At 35.2% G+C, this 27,926-nt stretch overlaps 1 protein-coding gene across 2 annotated transcripts in view; it reads left to right on the top strand.

Annotated features, from left to right (window-relative positions):
• The first annotated feature begins 8,646 nt into the window (after positions 1 to 8,646).
• The window catches only part of LOC134743218 (netrin receptor UNC5C-like), a 64,894-nt gene continuing 45,614 nt past the window's right edge, over positions 8,647 to 27,926 (top strand). For both annotated transcript variants that reach the window (XM_063676605.1, XM_063676604.1), the window contains exons 1-2: positions 8,647 to 8,946; positions 19,989 to 20,071. In XM_063676605.1, coding sequence (XP_063532675.1) covers positions 20,008 to 20,071 — 64 coding nt within the window. In that variant the 5' untranslated portion in view covers positions 8,647 to 8,946; positions 19,989 to 20,007. The remainder of the gene's footprint in view (positions 8,947 to 19,988; positions 20,072 to 27,926) is intronic.

Genomic DNA, 27,926 nt, shown 5'->3' with positions numbered 1-27,926 from the left:
TACGTGTAAACTATGAGATGATTTTATGTCTTAAATCGAATCAACTATCTGTCTGTGAGCTTTTATCTAACTCAATTTACGGATTGGTATTGGTATGATATTGTCGTAGTTAAGAATAAATAAACTACTCACAGCAGGTACTGTTAGTAAAAACACTGTATTCTATTCTCTACTATCATCATAATTATATTCATAAATCATAATTGTGAAAATGTCAAAATACAAAATCGAAAGCAAGTAAGTATGTTTTGTATCAAAGGTTAAGAAGTTTCTTCTCATACACATATTCCGCGTTCCAATAGTATTTTCAAGAACACTCGTAAATAAAATATCATCTAATCACAAATTCAAATTTCGAAGTCTGAAGTCTGGATGAGCTTCATCGGTAAAGTAGTGCTTGCGCCCGAGGCGGAGTGTCGTGGGCTACCGGTGCGGTCAGCTCACGATCTGTCTACGGCCCCGGGCCGGCGTGCAATTTGCATCGAACCACGCCCAGCGGCTTCCACACTACATTAATTCTGCATTGTTCCTTCCAGCGCCGCTTATCTTTGTAATTTTTAATACCATTTTGGTTGTGGATTTGAAAATGTTTGGTTGTTTTATGAATTGAATATGTAGACTATAACAGAATAATCTAAGTATTAGAAGATATTAAATAACTTTGCATGTTTACATAAACTAAGCACGTCATGCTAACGTCGTTTACGTCATGCTAAGTTACCACGGTAGTTAGAAAATATAGAAATGTTAAAATGCCTTACGCTGTGCCTTGTTTATATACGAGTTTCAAAGACGAAGTTAGGCTTTGCACGCCATACCTGAGCCTTCCATAACCCGGAGAGGAATAATTGACGGAATCGCTAATGCCCGACATGGCGAGGAAGAATATACTTAATGCAAAACCTGGTTAAGTGGGACCTGCCCGCGCAGCATGGTTCCCCTATCACTAAGTCCGTCACTTTCGCACTCACATACTTGTTAGAACGTGACAGGCATGGTGATAAGCGTACCGTGCTACGACGCCTGGATGTGAGAAATCTCAATAGCTGGGACTCGTGGTGAGGTTTCGACACTTTAGCACTGAATTCCTCTGTTAGTGAGACAAAACAAACAATCATATTTGGGATAAGTTCTTTCGATTTGATCGTTATGATTACCTCTATAAATGAGACACCGAGTGTATTTTACCTCATATACTGACACTATATTTTAAAGAATACTTTTGCTCAATTGTTTTCTATGAATTGTATAGTACGGCGTTACATACCAAAGAAACGTTACAAAGTATTATGGTCTCATAAATTAGAATTGCATTGTCATCTAAGATTCTATATTATCTCTGAATCAACTTATAACATGAACAGATGACATGACATTAGCTAATTTATAGTTTCTTACAACGATCTTACATCAAACACGAAGCCTCTCGAGTCTCCTTTTATGAAAATGTTCTTGTTCTCGACTTAGGCTGTTGTAAGCCTTTTCAAACACGACCCGCCACAGTCAAATAACATCAAGGTCGTGCTCAAGCTTCGCCCAACAATTATAACAGACTGAAACAAGAGCATGAGAATCGTAAGCGCAAAGACAAATTATAGGTACTTCGTGAGCCACGCCAACGGTAGCTCACGACGTAACTACATCTTCCTATATCTGCGCACATCTCGGTATATCTCGTTTATAATTCAAGCTTCTGTATCGAAGCTCGGGAGATTTTATTAGGTAACTTTGTAGGAATAAAACCGCAGCCTCGTGCCACTCGCAATCCCCGAGGAAAACCTCTTATTTCAAAGAGCAACTATTTGTTAGTAAGTAAAAGGATAATGTATCGGTGTGTTGCAAGACCTGTTCTATATAGGCTTAAAAGATCTATCGTATGTCTGTGTTTATATCGGTCGGCGGTTGAAAACAGAAGGTTATTTATTACCGCATAACAACTAGCATTAAAAAGTTTGTTAAGATACTACTTAACCACTTGATAAAATAAAAAAAACTACTATATTATACATTGCCACTCGAAAACTGTTTAGAATTTAACGATACCTTTTCTTTATTAAGGCTATATTAATATTTAATTTAAATTCGTTTCATACCACTAAAATCCATGCCTCGTTTCAAAAATACACTCTATTTATACAACAACTTATACCCTAAGTCTCTAAATAGTAGTGTATGTACATTATAAATTGTAAATTTATTCTGTTCTAATAAAATCTACTAAAGTATCAACGATTTCTTACTTACTTACTTACTGCTGTGGCGTAACGACTCGAAGTAGATCTTGGCCTCCGACACCAATGACCGCCATTTCTAATAAAATAAAACTTCTCCAACTTTTAGCAAGAAATTATCAATAAGAAAAAAGTTTTTAAGATCTCAAATTTCTTATTTCACCGTCAATTGAAAATATGATATTAGAAATCGAACAAAAACTAAGGAAAGTGGAAAACCTGAACCGTTACAAGTGATTTCTTGGTAACAATGGGATGACGTGGGAATGTGGAGCAAAAACCGCGGTGTTATCTTATTGGAAAGATCGTCACGTAGTATATGAGACATTTGGTTTGAGAATTTTAACTATGACAAATTACGGATTGCTTATAAACTAAATACCTAATTACACTTTTGGAGTCGGCACAGCATGATGTTTTCTTTGAAATTTGTATGCCGCCCAATATCGTCATTTCCACATTCACATCTTTTCCGCTCATCTACATAAATGTCATCCCATTGAGTTTATTTATGAAAATTACATAGTTGAAGTATCTCGAACAATTATTTTTTTAAGCGCCAACCTATCTAAACTGATGGAAACCTTACGAAAACAACTAAACCGGAGTTAACGAAGTGAACCGGGATTAATTTTCTCAGTGTTTGAGTTGGACGGACTAGCCGCGGGTGCTAGCCGATATAAGTTGCCATGTTCTAACTCAGGGGTTGCTCGTTTTAGGAGAATTCATTACCTCGATAAATTTTACTATATCCGGAATCCGGACCTATAAAGTTACAGAAACCCCGACTAAGCATATTACGAAATGTTCATTATGTGTTGATAGGGCAAGGGTTAAATAAGTTATGTATTCAATAATTGCAAGAATAATATTATAGTAAGTTATCATATATTGCATCTCACAGTATCACATACTCGTAAAATTTGTAAGTACGTATGTATCGATTTTAGATAAACTCTTTAGGCAAGTTAGTGAATTTAAAAACACCATGCAAAGTTGGTTATGCATTTTTCCTGTGTAAATATTATGAATCAAGTTTGTTTCTTAGGTACAATTTTCTTTTATCCTGAACGATGTTTAAAAATATAGAAATGTAGATTATTCTCTTTCTTCTGAGTATCTTCTGATGCTCTGAAATCACAACTTTAGCATGAGCTCCAATCCAACTTAGGAATATTTTAATCAATGAAATCATACCAATTATCATAGGTCATAAACCTTCTGATATTGCTCCAAAAGATTTGCATTTCCTTTGGCGGCTGTCAGGGAATTGGAGCTAGCTAAATTTAGTACTGAAATGTAGGACACTCCAATAGACGCTAGCTGTAATTATAATTTACAATCGCAAATATAAATTAACCAGGCATAACTTGGTGATTTGTTACTTTTACCTAATTAAAGGAAAAACCTAATAAACTTTTTAAACCAAGGTTGTGTTTTAAAATATGTTACGAAAAAAATCTTATCATCTTTCGGTCACCATTGATTCCAGTTATTAAATGATTGTTCATAAAATAATTTTTTTCAGTTATTTTTCCTAATTCCCACAGAGATTCGCTGTTTATTAAAATAAGGTGTAATTGACAGATACTTCATTATTTAAGTTATTAAATTTTACCAATATTTTTAGTGTTTGGATTAAAAACTGACAAAAAAACCATAAAGCTTGTAGAACGTGAGCGTGCACCGACAATACAACGGATGGACGGACGGACGGCGGCGGAATAACAATGCAGTCGCAATCAGTGCGGTTACGTTCCTCGGATTAATTAGCTTACTGAACAAAATTAAACTGCTTTAAAGAATCACAGAAGAAAATTAAATAAGTCATGCGGAACATGCAGTAAGTACACTGAAATATTTAAATTAGGATGCATTAATTTGATGTTATCTACAGGTAGAAATTAAAGCTGTACTAGTAAGTAGGTCAACACTGATCAACGCTGGCAGAACTATAATAACTGTAGGTACGAGTAGGTATGTTAAATATATTAATAACGGGTCACTCACGTGAACACGTGAGTGACCCGTTATTAATATATTTAATATGTCTATGTCTCACGGAAGTTTTGTTACGAGTAGGTATGTTTTATTTTTCGGGAAAAAACAAAAACAAATGTGAAAGCTACTGAAATATGTGTGACCCAAGTATGAAAATTGATTGTTACTTGATTTAATATTTGTTTTATTATTTAATTTTCGCGGCAGGCCCAGACGGAGATGGCGGGACGACCTAGACACCTTTCTCAACAACTTGCCGGAAGAGGCACTAAATCTGGGTTTTAGAAGACAAGGGGGAGGCCTTTGCCCAGCAGTGGGGCGCCATAATATTAGGCTAAAAAAATACTTTTAATTTTTAGTGTAAAATGAAATAAGGTAACAAAATAATATCACATACAAAAACCGGCCTTCACCACTGGAGGACTTCGTCACTTTTTCTTTAATATATGACATCTATTACAGTTTTTAATATCACATACAGTCAAATCGATAAAACGAAACAAATAAAAAAAAACCGGACAAGTTCTAGTCGGACTCGCCCACCGAGGGTTCCGTACTTGTTAGTATTTGTTGTTATAGCGGGAACAGAAATTATCTGGGAAAATTTTAACTGTCTAGCTATCACGGTTCATGAGATACAGCCTGGTGACAGTCAGACGGTCAGACAGAGGCACAGCGAAGTCTTAGTAATAGGGTCCCGTTTTTACCCTTTGGGTACGGAACCCTAAAAACTGGATTTAACGTAAGATAAGAATTATAAACGAAAGCTTTATCTATTGTAGACATTTTACGTTCTGATTACTAAAAATACTAATTTGTTCCTACTAACTGTTACCTTTCAAAATCTGGCCATATTTCTGCTTAAGTTCTACACCTCAACGCATAACACCATAATCTAAATGAGCGAAAACGGGGAAAGTAAAGACGGACCGCCGTAATTATCTGAATACTTCTCTCAAAATGGAGGATATTTAAAATGAGGTAATTTGCAAAAACTCTTAGGGATTGGCAAAAAACAAGATTCTGAGTGAGAGAGATAAATTTCCTTGGAGATTGCGATCGGACGCATATGGTAAGCAGCTGGGATCGGGCCGGTTGTTAAAATTTACAGTAGCATAGCGAGAAAACTGGGTGGTGTTTTATTATTTTGAAAGGGTTGGGATCTGATTTTATTGGAGGCGCCGACGTCAAAAATTTGCTAGGTACCTATTAAAACAACCTAGCAATTCAAATTTTAAAGTGCTTGTAATTGTGTTATGTAGTGAAGCAAAGCCAGCAACATCCACTTTTATACGTGTGTTTATTTGCTATTAATGTAATACGAATTTGATGAAATTTGCGTGCATATCGACCGAAACGATAAGTGAGATCATTGCGAGTTGTGTCAACTTCTTATCATATCAATTACAAATAAAATTAGTTGTTTTTAATGCCATGTTAAAACTAGGCACTAGGATATGTTGATAAATATTTGATATATTTTTGATCGGTTAGCAATCGCAATCATTACATAATTACAAAATCTTTTATAAAAGAAAAAAATAAAAACAGACATGGAATAAAATAGATTAGTATGAATATTTTAGGGAACAAACGACATATTCCCACAGTAAGCTTAATAAGGCTGGTTTTGTATTGTGTATTGGTAATTTATTTACTTAGTACCTAAACAACCCTATGGACGAAAATAAGTCATGTTATTAACAAAATGTTAAATAACGTTTTTGTTTCCAAGGACCCTCATTTTTAGGGTTCCGTACCCAAAGGGTAAAAACGGGACCCTCTTACTAAAACTCCTCTGTCCATCTGTTTGTCCGTCACCAGGCTGTATCTCATGAACCGTGATAGCTAGATAGTTGAAATTTTTATAGATGATGTATTTCTGTTACCGCTATAACAACAAATACTATAAAGTACGGAACCCTCGGTGGGTGAGTCCGACTCGCACTTATCCGGTTTTTATATCTGTATTCTGTTTATGTTTTGGCCGCGTAACGTCATAAGAGTTAAATAGGTTTTTTTTCAGCTTGCATATACATATACTGTTGGGCAAAAAAAAATGTTGACATGTTATCATCGAAATTCTTTTACGCATTCATTGCCAGCGTCCCGCTAGGCGGGTTCTCTGTTCTTAGTCACTTTTCGCTACATATGGTTTTTCCCATGTTACCGGCTACGCTCATAGCGCGTAGCTCGCGCTGGCATTGAATATGTTAAGAGGTAACTGTTACATGGGTAGTAAAAAAATACACTATAGGCAATATAAAACGACAAATCTTGATTTCAATCCATATCAAGCATATTACCTTCAATTGGGCAATAACTTATTAGGTATTAAAAACTATCAAATCGATAAAATCTTGCATAGATATTTTTTTTCTGTTTACGATCTAGTAAAATATGGATGACTATTTATAAGGCCAGTATAGAAGAACACCCGTTACATTAATTTATGTCAACAAACTCAGAACTATAATATACTACATAATGACCTTCATCCATCAACCGATATGACTCAGTAAAAACTAAGTAAAAATTTAAATAAGCCATGAGGTCCGCAATAAAAACAAAATGTCGAAAAAAGGTTAAGTAAGTCTCAAACACTTTTTAAAGATGCACTAAGACAACAACCTAGATTAACACCTGCTTAGCCCGTCATACGTATACTTATGGGCTCCCCCACACAATATATCAAACTTTTTAAAGCACTTTACACATCTTATAGAGCTGCTTCAGTCTGACGCAAACTCCAAGGAAGAGTAATGAACGCGAGTCCATTACTCATTACAGCGCGTGACTTGCTTGTGTGGCGTAGCTTTTATTTTAGTGCACTACTGTTTGAAATGATTTATCTTTTGAAACTTTATTAGGAATCAATTGTAGTAAGCATAATCAATGTTATCGTGCTGAATTAATTGTAAATATAATTGCAACCAGAATTTTCACTGTGACAGTGACACAATAGATTCCATAACGACTGTTTCATTTTGTGGAACTCGTACCTACTCCATCACGTACATCCATACCACACTGAAGACATGACGGCATTATGGGATATTTAATATTTTATCAATTTAATGCACCTTTTATTTACCGCAAGATGGGGACGAAACCGATAAGAGATAAGACGAAAAAGCTGTTAAAAATTAAAACGACGGGAAGTAAAAGTGGCTGTGAAGTGGATATTAACTGTGTGAGTTCCATTACAACCATCTGGCATTCATCGAGTTTTAATGAATGTCTTCGAAACCTCGTCTACAAATTTTTACATTTGCTCTTGTATACTTATTTGGATACCACTAAATTTTTCTAAAGTTTTTGTTATATAGAGAGAGGCACGTAATGACAATTAAATTAGAGTTGTCGCCAAATTGACACCACTATATTATATTTTATATTTTATCCCTATGAATGGACTGACTCCGATAGAAACGCTGATTGGAGTTCTATTCTATATGTATAATAGCAACATTTACAGAGATAATTATTACCAGCTAACTCAGTGAATGGAATCCCGATACGCGCCTATTGTCAAAATCTGTAACAAGACACCCTTTTAATGTTAAGTAGGTATCTTAGATGCATTATACAGATTGGAGCATTTCCCAAGAATACTTGAGAATCACAATAAGGTTATTTGTATGCTTGTTAACGGTACGCCTCCCAAACAGCTGTATAGGGCAGATCAGGGTTTAACATAAAAACGATATCCACCATAATGTTTCTCGTATTACCCCAGAGTGAGAGAAATCTTCAGCTCAGATAAACGATAAGGTAATAACAGAAGCTGATCCGATCTATTGTACTCTTTTGTTAAACGCGCAACACAATGCAGTTGTAAATTTTTGGGTTCTTAACTCCACAATTCCCGCCATTAATCTATGAGTCCGTTGGAAGTCGAGGCGGGTCGGCTTTTGTGTACCTGCCCTTGCAGCCCCTGACATGTGCGACGGGACAAAAACCCAGTCTTGTGCAATATTGTCCGCCCCGCGATCCCGAGATGATGTGGAAATAATGCGGAAGAATATAAAACGCAATATTCCACCCGCGGAACGAAGCTCGCATTTCATCCAATTTCAAACGTCTCAGACGAGATTTTAATCTAAAAATCTCTTTCCAAGTTAGTTCCATCAATCCGGCCTGTCTTTAACTTTATTGTGGTTATTTTTAAAGACGTCACCCGCAATCTTGGTTTCAGTTTTTTCTGGCACGTCGTTTTGGCCCTTGACATGCTTTAACACTTAACGTGCGCTTTTCTGTGCTTCGTTCATGTAACCATATGCGTCATTAAAATCTTCTATGACTCCAAAAAGATCAAAAGTTATCTCGGTCCGAAGTGGTTCTCCCTACGCCCCGGTGTCCTGTCTCCCCTCCCGCTCCGTTCCCTGTTCCCCTTTGGTTGGAGGCGGTTGCCGATTCAGTCGTGCCGCGACTTTGGTACGCGTCGGGTGTCGAGCTTATCAGCACGTCCCTGACGTAACCGCAAATTTGTGAAAATAGTTTTCGTTAGTGTCATTTGCATACGTGAAGTGAAAACTTGTTTTCAATTTCGTAGCCGTGCGGTTTGGATACGATTCTAGTATTCGCGTATTATTTTACTGGACTGTGTTTAGTGGAAGTGACAGATTAATTTGTTTTGATAATTGTGTTGTGGACTCAGGATTTTGACTCTATGTTTTGAGTGGACCTGGGTTAATTTTTACCACAAATTTTGGTACGTATCAATTACATGCGCGGAAATAATTTACTTACACTAAAGTCGCATTTTATATTATGGAGAGGATATAAATAGCTACTTACCTAGGCTAAAAAACACATTTAAGTATTAATAATTTAGGAGTAGGTAATAGTAATAACCAAAAGTTTATCATTTTGGTTTAGTTATATTAGAGAACTGACATTAATAACATTAATAAAACAACTACTTAACAGTATATTTACGGTAAATTCTTGTTCGAGAAACCTGGAGTTTGTAACATTGTATTTAATACCTTTATGTAGTAACTTGTGACAAGTTTCTCGTAGAGCAATTATATTTTAATATTTACACTTTAGTCCTACCCATTTTGGTGGTATTTCCTAGTTCCAGTTAGTAACCTAACTATTAGTACCTATGTAGTTAGAAGAATATTATTGCTTTGTTGTTCAATGTGATTATTTTTACGATTTCACACAAGTGACAATACAAGTAGGAACCTTCTCAGCCCGTACTATGAGTCACTGACAGTGTCAAAACTGACATATACGCTAACGTCTACGTAATTTACTTTCTATACATCTCGCTCGCACTAATATGCGAGTACGAGCGAGATGCATAGAAAGTAAGTTACGTAGATGTTAGAGTATATGTCAGTTTTGAGCGTTTATGTCAGTGCCAAACTGGTGGTAGCCACCCTGTTCATTCGTAAAACTCTATTTGGGTAAATTAAGCAAAGTTATTAGCAATTTACAATTGGATGTGCTGTGAAATGTCGGTTTTGTGATTGCGATGTTCGCAGCCAATCTTTAACTAAGTATACAATGTAGTGTTATTTTTCATTATAGCCAATTAAGATATTTATTGCAAGTATGTACCTACAATAATTAACATTTGATCGAGGTTATTTATGCTTCTCTACTCTACTTATTTTATTTTATTTTTAGTGTTCCACTTTGTCTGTGTAATTAAATAAACAAAATGATTATGATATCTATGAATAAGTCTACATAGCCTGTATACTCTTGTTAGGTAAAATAGTGGTACCTAATACAGGGTGGAAAAAAAAAGAAGAACCTTAGGTACACGACGGGTACGGTACGGTTACGGGTTTTAAAATATGTGTTAAAATTGAATACTACAATCATTTAACTAAAACAAAACAGACAAAGTTTGTGAAAATAAAAATAAAACAACATATTTTTGGGCAATTCTGTAAATATACATACTTAGAATTACTTTATTCTTGTTTTTGAAACGATTTGGAAATATTTTGTTTATTTTGCCTGTAAGTGAAAGAAATCGGTTTTACTTTTCATATATAATAGTTTGGTATATTGTTATTTTGAATAACGTAATAAATGGCATACTACCGTAATAGGTACCTAATTAACGGTACCTATACATAATGTTATTATTGGTATAATGGTCATAAGGTATATTTACACTTCGTCTAATATACATTGCCATAATTATTACATGCTCTAAAGAATTATTATTTGTTAAAACAAGTGACATCACATAATTATTTGTGTGGCATAATAGTTGCATGGCATAAAAAGGATTAGGTTAGGTTGGAACTGCGAGTACGCACAACCGAATAACTACCTAGCAAAGGGAGGGTTAGGTTAGGTTAAAACTTTTACCCTCCGTAGAATAAAGTACCTAGCAAAAAATGGTTTAGGTGATGTTTGAACTGCGGCCCCCGCAGAATCGAAAACCGTGAATAAATTGGTTAGGTTAGAACACTTACAACTGCGACCTCCCTAGAATAAAATATGTAGCTAGCAAAAGAAGTAGGCCTGCATACTAGTTTAACTAGTTATGAAAAGTATGTAAAACTTTATATTATCATTAAAAGAAATATGATATAAAATGTTATACAATAAGTGTATTTATACTTGTAAAATTGTATAAAGTATTACGTTCTTTAAAAATATAATATACGCTGACGATTATTTTATTTAACTAAGGTTATTATTTAAACAAAACAAAAAATTACGAGGCCGGTTGCGGATATCATCATTGGTATTTTTGGACGAAGCATGTTGCTGATTTGCATTTGTAGCCACCAGACGAAGCCTGCGTTGCGGATTTTTTACATGTAACTAGATTATTTTTTATAATTTTCTCAATTTTTGTATTTTTTTATGTAGTGTGCATAGACGATAATAAAATTAAGTTAATATAACAAATGTCATTTTAAAATATGTCTATATACTATTTTTAAATTATATTACGATAGACATTATTATCAATAACAGTTAAAATGAAATCACAATATAACAAAGGAATAGAATAATAAAAATTACATTATACCATATAATAATATATCAAATGGCGTTATAACAAATGTATGATAGTTCTTTTACAATTATATTAAACATTACACACCCACTGAATAGTATAATAGACTGAACTGAGAAAGGGAGCAATCTACAAAACTAGCATAAGATAGGTACATACTAGGCAATTGGGACTGAAGTTTGTTCTCAGTTGCTCATCAAAACATATAGAGAAAATAACCGGCGAAACATATTACTACCAGTACTACCACGATAGCACCCATACAATGTTTTGGTGTGTCAAGATATTTATGACCGAGTTGGTAGTTACCGTAAAATGTCATGTCAATCACCTACAGGTAGATAGGTACCGATTCTTTAACGTGACTTGCTTGTAATATATTATATTGATCATTCCTTTCAGTTATTTTTTATCAGGATGCACATAAACTCTGTTATCTATTAGTTTTGGGTGTTCTTTCTTTGCTTGTAACCGCGATGCATTTCTCCCGATAAAAGAGATTTATGACTCGTTACAGCTGTCACTGTGATATCATGGAGTCACGGAGTTATCATGTTTGGAGACAATACGTTTCTGGCCGGGTTCTGTACTTGTAGGCACCTACCTACATTTATGGAACAATAAAATGTCTGCACGAAACAATAGTCTGGTTTTATATTCCAAATTCCAATCCTAGTTGTGTAATGACTGAGTTTAATATGCTTTAATAGATAGACATTTGGACTTTGTAAGTTTACACTATGCTATACTGTGAATCGATGTTTAATTCGAATTATGTACTTATTTAAGTAGGTACCTCGATTATGGCTCGGAGTACGTTCGTTTATTCGTTTTCTTTCAGCTACTGCTCAATATAACGATGAGATACACAGGAATATTTCAATTATATAGGTATCTAATACCTACAAAAAGTAACGTTACATTCACATTACGTAAACCATGCGTAAACCTCTAAAACATAGTTATAGTTAGCCTGTCCGATTTTTTAAGATTAAGTTTGCCATAGTCTTACTTTGGCATTGATCTTAGAAAAGCGTACAGTAAGCTATACCTACCTAAAAAAAGCTAGCAATGCTCCAGCGTCGGCAGCCTGATTGCAGTTATGCCCCATAAAGCAGTCGTTCCAATTGATTTTAAAAAAATACTGGTTATATTAGAATAGAATAGAATAAAATTTTATTCGTAGGCATAAACAAACAAGACATCACATAATCTAAAAGAAAGCATAAAATAAGATTAAAGTGCCACGAAATGGCATCATCTCAGCATGTTGCTGGTGGCTTCCAGGGCTGATCTTCCGATGAGACCATCAAGTGAGAAGAATCACGGAAGGTAACAGACAAGAAGAAAAAAAGACATAAAATAACATACAATGAACAAATAGTTAAATAGAAAACACACAGCAAGAAGATACAACATAACGATTAAATTAAAATTATTTATATAATTATTTAAATATTGTTGTAGTAGTGAACAAACAAGTATTACTTACAGCAGTATTGCCCAAACTATGGGTGGCGACCCATTGGTGGGTCGCGAGCGAATATTGAGTGGGCCCTGAAACTACTAGGGAATCTGAGCGTTACCAATAATATTTTATGCCCCCTTTTTAAGACGGCCATGAGGTGGGTCCCGAATTTGGCAGTATTTGTGAGTCGGAGCCCAGACAACTTTGGGAACCACTGATTTACAGTATTTTAATTTTTCAGTAATAGATTTCAGGTAGGTAATATATTACATTATTCATTCAAACAAAAAACAAGGAAAAACGACACTCAAACGATGAAAGGAACCCTTTTATATTTAGCCTTAAAAAGTTTTACGACTGGCGCAATGGTCTAGGCGGCACCAATTGTTATGGCGGAGACGAAATCTGATAAAAACACAACGACACAAAAGAGCCAATATGTCTTAAGCGCCATACTTAAATCTGGTGAGACGAAACCTGCCGCAAACGATAAAGATGAACCGGTGATCATAATAACGTAGATTATTCAGATTAACCTAAATGGTCGATTGCGACATTTTTCTTTCTACCATCAACAATTACTCTTCCCTCCGAAATAGGTTAATGTCATCTCCTATTACAGTATTTTGTCACGTGTCGATGACTAGATAGATAAGGATTCTAACCAATTTAACTTTTGTAACCTCTGTCTCTTTGACGTGAGATCGTAGATAAGTTTTCTGACAAATTTAATTGGTGTACACCACTTACACATCCTATAGGTTTTCAAAAACCTATTTATTATTTCACCTTTTTTTACATCAACCCAAACATTTTTAAGTGCTTATTATAATTTTCTTATGATCACTATCATTATTAGTTGTACATCAACCTGCTGACCTTCAAATAAAATACTTATTACATTCAAGTCGTGAATAGACATGGACTACTCAAAGAATATTTTTGAAATCCTTTTCCAATATCGCCTTGAGCATAATGATCAATAATAATTCTTTCATTAGTTATTAATGTTACACCTCTATTAAACAAACTACAAAAACCAACATGACCGGGCAAAAAGGTAACTTACAAAGTTTCTTAATTAGTGTGCTATTATGTCCAATTTAGGATTTCTATGGGAAATGAAATGTCAGTCTGTCTGTTAAGCTTCTGCGCGTCATCGTCACGGTTGATGCGATATTGTTTTTTTGCGGTTCGGCCTTTCCTTTTAGATCTGTTAGCATTTCTTGTATAGTTTTTTTTGTGAGCAAATTCCTGGATTAAACATTTTTATTAAACCGTTAATGGTTTCACGGTATAATAAATAACCATTTGGTTAATTGTTTAGCAAAGAATAATTTTAATTAAATCGTCAGCAGGTTTCCAACATAAATCTCCTTTAAAAAAATCACTCATACATATTACCCGCGATATCGTCACGAGCGCGTGAAAGACATTAGAAAAATAGTAAATACAAATTGTCACTAAGTCAGAAACCGGAAAGGCTTGACAGGGTTGCAAGTTTCGCGTCCGCACCCCCGGTATGCCGTTAATATTAGTTAATAAGCTTGTTTCACATAAATTATTGGTCCCTGAGGTATTCAACAAAATTCATTTATCGCTATAAATTTCCCAATACCTGGCTTAATTACTTTAACAGCCGGTCAAGGTTATACCAAGCCCTAACCCATTAACTATCAGATCGCTTCGCTATAGGCCAGATAAAACGGTTTTCATGACATATAAGACCTTAACTATAATTGGAATGCAGTAGAGAGCTTCATATTGTGCGTTACTACCTTGGAAATAAAGCTGCTTTTAGTTTTAATAATGTGTAAGTTCGGATCACGCGTGGAAAAAGTTACAATAGCCCTTTGCTAGTTGGCCAAGGTTTAGTATTAATCGATATGTGTATTAATTACATTGAATTGATATTACCTTACCTTCGAATTGATATAACAGATTGCTTAAAAATATAAGCAGATGAAGTGCAGAAGCTGCAATTAAAATGCCATTATACTAACTGTTAAACAGTCAATTATAGGGTATAATTATGTATTGATAAATAAGGGTAGGTATTACTACGAGTAGAATATGCAAAAACAAATTTGTATTTCTATAAAGGTCCAATCTAATATAACCGTTTGATAGGAGATGAGAATTTTCACTACATAAATTACAAAAGCAAACTAGTTGGCATAGGATCAGTTATAACTGACGAAGCTGCAGAAAGCAGACTGCTGGACTCGTCCAGCCATGCGCCTCGGCGCATGCGTATTCGATTACAAGTCTTAAGATGTTACTGTCAACTGTCAAGGTGTGGCAGAATGCAAGATACAACGAGTTTGCATTTGTGTTTAATCTGCATAGGCTTATAGATAATACTTGTTCTAATCGTATAGTCAGCAGCAGAAGTTGAAAATTACCTTAACACGCTAGAAAGATACAATCTTGATATTTTGTGTCAAAAACTAAACAAAATATACCAAATGATGAAAAGGCGCAGTTATAGTGTTAAAGAGGTATTTCCCGTTGGATATATGGATATTGCGTATCATTTTATGATTAATTGTATTGTATTGTATTGTATTGTATTCTTTATTGCAGATACATTAAAATCACGAGCACAATTAAAATAACAATAAATAGGTACATGAAAACAAATCTTAAAATTAAATTAAATTAAAATTAAATTAATTTAATTGTTTAATATGTACCGTATCTCGTAAAATAGGTATTGAAGTAGAACTGTGACACTTTGTAAAATTGAAAAATTAAAAAAAAATGTTAATGATATTATTTTCAAAATTGTTTTCTTAGGGTTGGATATGAGGATATCACCTATCATTTGAATAAAAAATAAATGTTTCAGCACTCCCCTCCTAAAGGATTTTTTTTTAGGAACTGCGGCTCAAAATTTTTGTTTTGACCTCTAGTATGCCAAACGGCTAACCTGTAGATCGATTTGCGGTTTTTCTAAAACCCCGAACCCGAAACCCAAAAACCCGAAAAGATCGACTTTTCGGGTTTTTGGGTTTCGGGTTCGGGGTATGCTTAATCTCAAATTACGTTAATCGCCAAAGTTTAAGAACAAAGTAAACACTGAAGTCAAACAGTAAATTTGATCGAAGAGAAAACAGGCGAGTTTGCAAAACGAATTAGCTGTTTGTTTAACTATCATTACGTCATAAATTCAATGTAAACGGGAAATTTATGAAGTTATTTTACAATTAAGATTGCAAACAAGGGTTTTAATTTAATGTTTTGGTATGTATATGTGCCATTTTCAAGAAAAAGGGTACTTATTGTCGCTTGTCAGTTAGGCGCTATTTCCATATAACTTCAATTAGAAATCAACCTTATCGACAAGCGACAATGTGGTACCTTTTGATTGAAAACGTCACATATGTACTAGATCCAATCTGATAACTGAAGTGATAATGATGTAGGAAGTGTACATGGAAGCGTGCCTACTAAAAATCGATGAAAAGGGCTGTAGGATAATGGGCATTTACTAATAAGTAGGTACTATGTTTTTTTTAGAAATTGTTGTACATTGTCTAAGTTCCAGGTTTGAAATATTTTGAATTGTCTTGTAGTGCCGTGAGGCAATACAGAAAAGCCAGATAGGGGAGGTTTAAAACATGAGAAATATTTTATAGTCGATAAAGCTTACAAAGCAACTAAAATTAAGTGTAATTCAAATACCTAATTATTTACGGTCCAGAGTGGAACCCTATCTTAAAATAAAAAATACATGACCTGGTACTACCTGTAATACGAGTATGTAAAGGTGCCTACTATTTCGATCCGCTACTTTTGAGAGTAACCGTCCCTTCGTTGCTCAAGTTTTTTTTTTAGTTTTACAGCAACTTAATGTTTTTTGAAGTTGTGAAGCTGTCTCAGCCGAGTCCAGTTGCAATCTAGATGCGTTGCATCAGGCGAAGACAAAAGCGGCTGGAATTTATCTGCTTGCTATCGCGCCGTCGCCGATCGTAAGTTTGCGGGACGCCTTATTGTGCCTTACGGGACATTGGAAGTAGAGGGAGCAGCCCTAGTCAAATTTAAAGTATCACATACATAATACTCGTATTTGTCAAAAATTTTGTTTTGACCTCTAGTATGCCAAACGGCTAACCTGTAGATCGATTTGCGGTTTTTCTAAGACCCCGATCCTGAAACCCAAAAACCCGAAAAGTCGATCTCAATATGCTTAATCTCAAATTACGTTAATCGCCAAAGTTTAAGAACAAAGTAAACACTGAAGTCTAACAATGAAGTCAAACAGTAAATTAGACGACTTAGACGCATTTTATCCGGAATGGCAGGACACTACAAACGACAGGGTCGAGTGGAGGAAACGAGGGGAGGCCTTTGCCCAGCAGTGGGACACTAAATTTGGCTAGTAAAAAAAAATACTCGTATTTCCAATAGAAGTGCAGTTGAGCGTGAATGTTGTTCGATGTAAATGTCACAAAGTATTCATCGGTGTATTGCGCAAGATTTAATCCAGAAATCAGCATGATGATTGATGACGTGTACAGTGGGTATTATAATTATTATGAAACGTCTTTGTCATCGTATAGAATATGATTTTAAATAGAAACGATTATATGCATCGCTGTACGAGTAGTACTTCATAGCGGTTGGATGAACAATATGGGAAATACCTTTTTTTCTTAACCAAAATCCTCATTTCAAGTGGAAGAAGGTAGGTACTCGTACAAATTAAAATGAGAATATCTGAGAAAAGAGGGTTAAAGTTTTTGTATGTTTCACTTATCATTATCATGATTGTTGATTTATCTCTCTGCATAATTTTGAATATTTTTTGGCATTTAAAACGTTATGCCTATGCCTGGCTAACTCAATAGTAGCTTTTATACGCTAAAAGAAAAGCCAACAATTTTTAATGAATATTATACTATTCTAAACTTTAACTAAGCATCGTAAGAATATTTTATTAACCTTAATACGTATAATGTGTCTAGTTCCAGCTTAGTTCTCCCTTAACGTGTGTGTATTTTAATCAACAAATCTCCACTGCTCCTGTATGCCGTGGCTGGTTACTTACAGCTACGAAGCTTTGTTTTATCTGAGATAAGGCAGCTTCCGCTCTTATCGGGGCTCTTACAAAGCTCCGTTGTTTAATGATTACTCATGTTACATCGACGTAAGTGATTGCATCGGTTTTGCGAGCTTTTACACATTATTTCACAGTAATTGGAAAATATGTTTAAAAGATGGCAAAAAAATCATTGATTTAAAAAAATTAAGATATGTATGTATGTATAAACTCTTTATTGTACAAAACACAGAACACAAATATGTAACGCTATTAATCGTGCCAACAAGAGACTGTAGTAACATTGCTTACCCTTTATTCATAAAACTTAACGGGCCTGATTTAGTTAAATTATGTTTTATCCCCTTCTTACAAATACATAAGTCAAAATGACAGATAAAGACAAACGATTCATAGCATCATAGCTAATTCAGGCTTGTAACGCGTGCATGAATAACGCCATTAGTATCTAACGAGACACTAACGTAACAGAACGATATGTAACACTTACAAAGAATATGACCGGTTAATTTACAGCCATGTTATAAATAGTTTAGTGAGAATAAAAAGTAAAATCTAACGAATATGAGTTATTTCATCTTAAATAAACTGCATTAGACTGTCTTTAACTTAAAACAGACGTAATATCATACCTATTTCGAAACTAAAACACAATTTTATTTTGTATTATAGAAAATAACAAATCTTGAAATGCGTTAAAAGTTCCTAAACTAATTAACGTTTAACTCCTTTCAGAGTTCCCACTAAAACCAATACCGCGTCCTTCAAAGAACCTTGAACAAACCCATTTCGAATGCATTAAAACGCGTTTAGACTGTCCTATTTTATTTAGTTTTTGCCTCAAACCCATTTATAACCCGTACCCTAAAGACGTATTAGTTACGGTCCCATGCCATACAAGCTCCATATGAAATGCCGTTAAAGCGGTTAAAGTCCCAACACCGTTTGACAAAAGAACAGACGAGACGAACTCTTCTGTTCGTCGATCGAGCTTTATGAGAGAGCTATATGAGATAACTTCGTAGTTTACTCATACATTGCTGGTTCGATTCGAGATATCGTTTATGAAAATCAAAGTGAGCATTCAGTAATGGAAATTCTAAGTGGTTTTGGGTTTAGCTCATTGAAAACGTGGTTTAAGGAAGAGCTCAGTATGTATAGACAAGTCAGAATACAACTAATGTACCTACAATAATGTTCCTTTTCACAACATATAAATATTATTTATTTAACCCTTTATAAGGCATGTCAGAATCGGTGTAATGTCGGTGTAAGGGTGTCAGAAATTATGCAAAATTGAACCCTATCACATTGAAATAAAAGTTCATAATCATGTGATAAATATATTTTCTCTGCCTTATAAAGGCTTAAAATGGTTAGTAATTTTAAAAAATAACATCATAATTCACTGAAAAAATAAAAATGTAACTAAAACTAAATTAATCTAAGCTATAAGCATAAGCACCGTTTTTACTACAAAGTCTGTGCATTAATTGTCTTGGTCCGACCCTAGCATAACCCCTGTAAAAAATGTGCCTATTACGCAGTGCCATAGTTTATACAGAACAGTAAAGGTATTCCATATTTAAAAGCCAGTAACAAAAGAGTGGAGGCATTCGTGCGGGCATGCTATCTTTCCATTCATTCGAGAACCATTTCCGAACTGGCGACTTGGAATAAAAAAGTAGGGAAGACTGAGTAGTGGTGTATAAACGGGTGACTAATTTTCTTTGGATTGACGTAAAGGAGATAAAAAACCACAAATTTATTGCCCTTCGCAAATTAGATCTAGGTAACTTAACAACACTGTAACTGACACACACATCCTTCTCTACTTGTACTCACAGCCTTCCTCAGATAGCCATAGTCAATCATAAAACCTTCCGCAAACGTCTGTGTTAAGCGGTAGACCATTTTTTATTGTAAGATTTTTTTGTATTGATATTGTGCCATTTTATTGATCAAATCTATCTATAGGTACATAATATTTATTATCGGTGGAGTTGTCTAATGCGTACCTATCCCCTTTTCAATAATAATACAAGAACGCTACTCGTGCTAAATTAAGCTTATGACATGCCGAAACTAATCTACACTTGCTTCAACAAAACCTAACGGCCACTTCTACACATTAAACACACAAATATCAAATATTGGTCGTCCAACCCTTGATCAAATATTGGTCAGCTTTCCCGTGCTCAAACAGCGTTATTGTTTTAGGTGATGCGCGCGCGGTGAGATGGCGTGGAGGGGGATACTCCTCGTGCTATGGGTGGTCGGCGTCGCGGCTGACGGGAAACATGGTAAGTTTTTTTTTCTTCTATATACTCGTATTGCAACTCTATTAAGCAAAGCGGCTTAGGCCAACAGTGAAAATATAGCGCGTTTAGACAACCTAAAAAAGAAAAGCTTGAAACCGCTAGCGTGCTTTGTGAAGTTCGTAAATGTTTGGTTTTCTGCTACATACTCGATTCGCAGTTTTCACTTGTAGCACTTCACGTGGCCTACGTAGACTATTCACCTGACAAAACTTTGAAATTGTGACATAAAATCTTTTCAAATAGAGAATAATATTAATAATAAAGCCTTAAAGCCAAATAAGGATCAGGTACGCGCTTTATATAATATTAAGAGTTTTGGACACCTCATAGTTAGTTAATCCATATTTAAATGTCAACCTTTCATGTACGTCTGATCGACAACTATCTATTATTAACCTAATAAATACGTAAGTATTTTTGGGGTCGACACACCAGCGCTAGTTTAAAGACGTCATGTGACTTCAGTCAAAACGACCTAAACTTACTTACTTAGTTAAATGTTAAAAATAACTTAAGTGGTCTTAAGCTCGATAAAAAAGTTTTTAGAGCGTGCGTAAAAAAACCTTAGAGAATATAGACTTGGCACCTAATCTTGAATCAGATATCAACAAAAAGCTGTCGTCGGCTTTCAAACTGTTAGGGGGCCTCCGATAAAAAGGTTAGGTATGCATTGGGTAGGTAGCTCAGGTTCCGTCAGTGGATGACATGTTTGTTCCGTTATGTCACTCGTATGAAGTGGATTGGTACCTAAGGGTCATTAGATATACTCATAAGTTTGATTACGTACTTAAATAAATCGGTTGGTTATAAACGAAAACTTTTATCATCATCATCATCATGGAACGCGTTTTCTTATTGACATGTTGCTATTTTTACCCGTATGACGTATGACAAATAACAGAAATATGCAATGTAAAAATATGCAAGTTGTAATTTTTCCGGGTATCATACTAACAAGATAAGAGCTGACTTTTTCGGAGCGTAGTTGTTAAATATCCAGTAGTCGGTTTTAGATAGTTGTTTTGTGGAACCCTAACGACATTGGAAAGGGCGATACAAGCACAAGGCAAAAAACCTTTCGTCACGAAAAGGGCTTCAACACGACGCCATCGCCATCGCAATCAGAACGTCGCGGTAAAAAATCTATTAAGGTAACTGTTTAGTACGTACGGGCGAGAGAAATATACGGACATTTGTACAAAGGCACCTCTTTATCATTTATGTAATGGGTAGTAATGGTACCTTTACGTTTACTCCGTATACGTGTTGGCCATTACGTGACGCTTTCTTGAGCTTTATAAAAATTCACTGCTATTTAAGCAGTTTTGTTCTATCCGATTTACAAGTGCTAATTATTGAAAAAAACATTGTGCTTTTAACTTATTATTGGGCACGTCGCCAATTCGGCTTCCCGTCGTATATGATTTGATTCGTACAGTTTTAAATATGCACAGTGTTCTGGAGGCCGACAACCGTAGATAAAAACGCCAATCGATACTTTAATAATGTATGGAAATACTTATGTGGATTTCGTAGCATCTGTCATCCCGATAATTTTTATCTTTTCGTTTGGCATTTGTCATCGTGGCTGCAAATAGGCCCCTTGGTCTACTCGTATTTGCAGAAAGCTCTTACTACTAGTATGTAAACATTCATAAACATTAGATATGGTATCCCATGTCGCTGGGCCTCATTTCGAACACATTCCACCAGCACTTGTTTTAAATCTTCTATTAAAAGACTTTGGGTGCATGGATCAGTGAATTAAACCTAATGGAGTATAATTTTGAGCAAGAAGTTTTAACGATGCACTGCCTAAAAAATAATAACCATTCGTTGCACCAATTACCATTATATTTATTAAACATTTCGCACAGTATTCTCATACTGACCGCAAAAAGAGGTAACATTATAAATTCATAATAAACAACGACGTCGTAAAGGGACTTTACCTCAACAAAAATGTCCTGCTGTTTATACATTACATTAACAAGGTGCAAAAAGCCCAGTTCTAAAATTACTGCCTTTGAGTTCCCGACAAATTCTCACCCCAGGAAAAACACAAAGACGGACTCGCCTACAAAAACACGTAACTCGATATAACCACGTTAACTTTGCAGTTGGAACACATCACAAGAATCCTACATATGGTGCTTTAACTGAACAGTTCTCCAGAGTCTGATATTGACTGAACATCAAATGACACTTAGATCGTTTCACACATTACAGTCACGACGGAGGATTCTGGTAACTGACAACGAAGAGCCTAAATTTCAAGAATGAATACCGTCGATTGTAGAATAGCTTTTGTAGGGCATATGAGTCCTTATGGAAGTCACGTACGGGATTTGCCCACCTGAATATTTAAGTTGGTGGTCGTACAAAGCATCGAGTGCCAGTCAAGAGGTTCCCAAACAAGATAATCCCTTTGTTGGGTTATAATGGCGTCTCGCGGGAGTCCTTTGCCATTATTTCTGTTTCATTCACGCGGGCAGCTGCCAAGTTTCCTATTTCTCCCATGGCAGTTCGATTTGTGCATTAGAAAAGGTTTGCACTTGTCGTTTTTTTAGTCTCGTGGTTGCTTAACGTCTATTAAATGTATTCTGCTACTTCTTTATATTTATTGAATGACAAAACAACTATGTATGTAGATATCCGGTTGTTAGTTTCTTGAATTTAACTGTTTAGATATCAGCTGCAAAAATGCAAACCTGCCCACTTAATGAATGAATTCTATTCATAAAAGGGGTATGCAGTTTTGCTGGTTTTGCAGCTGGGTGTAAATAGACCGTTTTAACCGCAAAACTTCGTATTTATACTCAGAAGACTTAATACTGCTTCTTCTTCTTATTCGCCATTCTTCATTGCGCTACTAAGTTACGAGTAGGTATCTATCGTTTACATTTCATAACTTGGTAGGTACTGTGAATTAATAAGTAAAAAAAGCAAAGTTTGTCTACTAAGATAATGCATTCTCCCTAAATGAGCAACATGAAAGACACAGCATGATACTATTTTAACATTATAAATGTGGCTTTCCACGCAATAAGGATCTTTCTATCAGAATTTCTGTTGGAATTTCAGATAAAAAGGACGTTATTGCACTTGAAGCATAAGGACCCTTCTGTCATGGAAAGCCACAAAATTTTACGTTAACTCCCGTAGGTACCTATGTTAATTTTGTAACACTGGTGATTTAATAATCTTAATTTGCGTTCCTAATTAAAATAATGAATATCATCCCTCGGGTTTCCTTATAGGGTGAAATGGGAATAAGTACGATAGTAGTATAGTAGGTACTGGTCAGAAGACAGGCCAGGGTTTAACGTTAGTTAAAATCTATACGGCGCGGCTATTTCAACATAAGTTGCACTTTAAAATAGGTATTATGATATAACTGTACGTAGATTAATATAAGTAACCTACTTAATCTACATTCGTCAGATTTGTACTTAATGTACATTCATCAGACTAGTCCGATCTCAGTCTCGAGCAGCACTGGTTTAAGAAATTTTATTTTATCTGTATAAGAACGTTAGTCTGGTATTTCAAAATACTGCATTTGAAAGTCTTCCGCCAGAACTCTCCACACCAATTTAATTAGAGCTCCTCTTATTCATTTTTTGCTTCTCAAACTCAAGTTTTGCCGGTAGCTTCAATATTTTAAAGTGGCTAGTTACTTCATTAGCCGGGTATTCATCGACCGCACGGACTAACATGATAACAACGTCCGTTTCCTGGATTTACGCGGGGTAGTATTTACGATAATCCAATTTAACAATTTACTTTAGTAATATATGTAATAAGTAAGCTATTTAAGTGAAGACATATTTTCCTGAAGCATATATCAGTTTTGATGGATTGAAAAGTTTTTTAGCCTTCATAAGTGTGATCATAGTAGGGTAACATTTACATTTTCTCTAATTTGGGTCTCATTCAAGGGTAAATTTTTTGAAGATTTATGCTAGAATTAATCTAATATATTCCTTAAATCAAAATTTAATAACTACAAACCGCCTACATACAGTTCTGTGCCCAAGAACGTTAAAGTACATCTCCCATGAATACCGCCGTTCGGTTGGTGTCAATCCGAACATTGCTGCACGTTTTTGCTGACCACTTCAATCTGAAGACCACGGGTACTTCTTTTCATACTTCATTAGCTTTCTTTTTGACGGTATCCTAACAGAGACGTTCGTAGAGATAGTTACTCTTTGTTACAATGAAAGTTAGATTTTTTTATTAACGAGTAATAATACAGCTGGATGTTATTTTTTTTTATTTGCCTACCGAGGTAAAACTAGACAATAGACATACAAACAGAGCTGAACCTTAAAGACCAACTTCTAAATCAGCGCGTGTCTAAATATAAACAAAGAACAAGTATTAAGCCCAACTAATCCACCGAATCGACACGTTTGAGAGCAACATCCAAAACTAACATAAAATATCCTTAAATAAACACCTTAATGCGCCATAAACTGCCTTAAGAGCGTTTAATCGTCCACCCACTAAAGCAGTGTCGGGTCTAAGCCAGTATGCCCTTTCATATCACGCACCATGTTGGTAAAATAAAACTCAAATATGGTAACAACAGTGAAAATAATAAATGTAAATATATTTTTCCTTTTTTTATTGTGGACCGTAAGTAAGTAAGTAAATATTCTTTATTGCACCAAAATTATACATTTTACATACATGTAAAACTACAAATAAATATTTAAAGAAAAAATAGAACCAGGTAACAACAGGCGGTCTTATCGCTAAAAAGCGATCTCTTCCAGACAACCTTTGGGTAGCAGGAAATGTAGAACTCATACAAAAGTCAACAGGTAGTGCAAAGAGCTAAATATGGAGACTATTAAACACAAACACACATACTACAATTACTACTACCGTACCACATTATTACAATTTATGATACAGTTGACGATGGAATCATTTCCATACACATAGGGATAGGGATTAAGAGGGGGCTAATGCAAAATTGTAGTTTTTATATTAAATTTTTACACGTTTTAATTAAGAGCCAATGCCATGAAAAAATTCACTCGGAAACTAGACCATATTCGCAAGGGCAGAGTTTAAGCAAATCCTTAGTTAGTTAATCCAAGGTTAGTTGGCTCGATAGAAAAAAATCACGAAAACATGTTTATTTTCAATTTACAAGAGAACGTTCGAATAAACAATGCAAAATATAGACAAAGTAATTAAAAACTACACAACAACTTTGTATTATTACGACTCAAGATTGATACATCAAATGAGATTAATGACCTTTTGTCTACCTCAATTTGGCCCGCACTATAGTTCAAGCTTTTAACTCCCCAAGTTAAGTGCATTTACGAGTAAGTGCATCAAGCAGTCTGAATCCACTGAACGTTTTATTGCATCTTCGTTGAACAGATTTATCAGAAATGTGTTTGTGATTTATTTATAACTCATTTCGAAAGGTATGAGAGTGCAAAGTTTTAGATAACAACTTTTTTTTAATGATACATTCATAGGATCACCTAATGTGTGTACATATAATATAACGGAATGTAATAAAAAATCCTATTTTTTTCCTAACGTACCGCTTTGCACATTTCATCATGTCGCTCTACTAAGTCCAGGTGTCGTTAAGCCACCTAAATAGCATGAAGCACAGTACAGTTTGTGTCATTTAATTTGACCTATTAATAACCTATCAGCTTCTTGATCCTATTCCTAGCTATTTTGTTCGACAGATTAACTCATTTTTAGAAGATAAAAAAGACAATACTAAGCGCCACTTGCACCATGCCACTAACCCGGTGTTAACCCGTTAAACCGTTAACCCAGTGTCAAATTGTACTGATAACCATGGTAACTCCAGGTTTAACCGGTTAACCCCGGGACTAGTTGGATGGTGCAAGTGCATGGCCCTAAGATACTAGAAAAACGGTGGTCAGAACCTGCGCTACAAGGACGTACTCAAACGGCATCTGAGCGCTTGCGCCATCGACCCTAAGCGTTGGGAGTAGCTTGCTGAAGAAGGTCATCTTGGAGTTCTACCATCCATAACGGTGTCAAAATATTTGAAGATAACCGCCTCACAAGCCTAGACATAAAACGTTCAACGCAGCTGGCTTACTTTATTGTCACGCGTGCAATATAGTATTTAAGAGCAAGTTCGGCGTGGCCAGCCACATTAGGGCTCACGCTAGACAACTTCCATAATGTTTATTTAGGGTCGCCGTCATCGAACGACGAGGAGGACTATATATACTAGAAAATTATCAACTTTCGAAACCAAAAATTTAAAAGTAAATGTGTTCTTACACTGCCCCAATCGGAAATCAAACTACTAACAACATGAACCACTTTACGAGCCCGTCGGTCGACTTCCAAACTTACCAATTTACGAAGCACATCCGATGAATCATCCTAAAACTTGGCCTGCACTCTGCCGTGCAAAACCTCTTATGAAACTTCTAGGTTGAAACAGATGCTTCGATGCTCGATATCTGGTCAGTCAGTTCGGTTAATAGAGACTTCGAAACTGTAATCGACTGAAATAAAAAAGAGTCTTATGCTATTATAGATAGAGTTGTATTTTCTATAATGTTAAATGCAATTGAACTCGACTGTACTTTTTATCATTGAATGGTTAAGGGTCACTTAGTGGGTGCATATGTTTTAGTGCACTGATAAGGAAGTGATGTAAGCGTATTACATGTGTTTGAATATGTGTTTTATCATATGTATTCAATATCAGTAATAATCAGACCGAATTCGAACTCATAGTCTACATAATATTAGTACAAACATATATATCACTTACATACTGATTTGCATACATAATGCTACATGAGTATTATATTCTCACATTTATGGCAAACTGTGCATTAAACAGTTACATGCTAAAATAATACTGACGTCCAAAGGACAACAATGTTTTTAATGGGTTAATTAACTTCTTGTCATTCGTTCGTACGGTTATTTTCCTGAGTCACCGTTCGAAATCATGCATTTACAGGCGAATTCACCAACCATGCATCTCTCTTTCTAATTATAGATATATTTGACTTAGTAAATGGCTTAAATGCTTTAAACTACTTTTTATTTTTACTCTATACACATTAAACCTAAGCAAGTCTAATAATTTGTTATTTAAAAGGCGTTTAACATTACTTTGTACGCCATGGCTCGTAACTTCTCCAGCAAAAACGACTACAATGTCTACAATCCTAGCCCCGCTGTAAAGGACATTGATTAAGCACTATCTAGGACAAATGCACTAAACAGAATCGATTGAACTAATTATTCCAATAGCCACCAGAATGACAGCGGTCCCTTTTAAAGCTAAGTACGGGATGACGCCAATTCAAGTTTGTTTTTAGAAGTAGTGATGTTACGTTTTAAAGTATCGACGGACGTGAATTTAAAATAGCGCATCTTTTTTTTTTACTTCAGAGTTAAACCCCGTTAATCAGAATTGAAAGCTCCCTTGTAATCGAAATAACATACATACATACACTAACAGCAACAGCAACACTAACAACACTAATAACAGGCATAAGTACTGTGCTGTGCGTGGTTTATTTCCGAAAAAAGAACCTTCTCAGTTACAACTAATTAATCACTACATAGTATAAAACAAAGTAGCTTCCTGCTGTCTGTCTGTCCCTATGTATGCTTAGATCTTTAAAACTGCGCAACAGATTTTGATGCGGTTTTTTTTATAGATAGAGTGATTCAAGAGGAAGGTTTATATGTATGATACATCAGCATTGCACCCGTGCGAAGCCGGGGCGGGTCGCTAGTTTAGCATACAGTCATATATTCGGTAATATAGTTATATCGTAGTACGTCG

The sequence above is a fragment of the Cydia strobilella genome, chromosome 7, assembly GCF_947568885.1.
Source record: "Cydia strobilella chromosome 7, ilCydStro3.1, whole genome shotgun sequence".
Classification (NCBI taxonomy): domain Eukaryota; kingdom Metazoa; phylum Arthropoda; class Insecta; order Lepidoptera; family Tortricidae; genus Cydia; species Cydia strobilella.
This window is presented reverse-complemented; position numbering and strand designations above follow the sequence as displayed.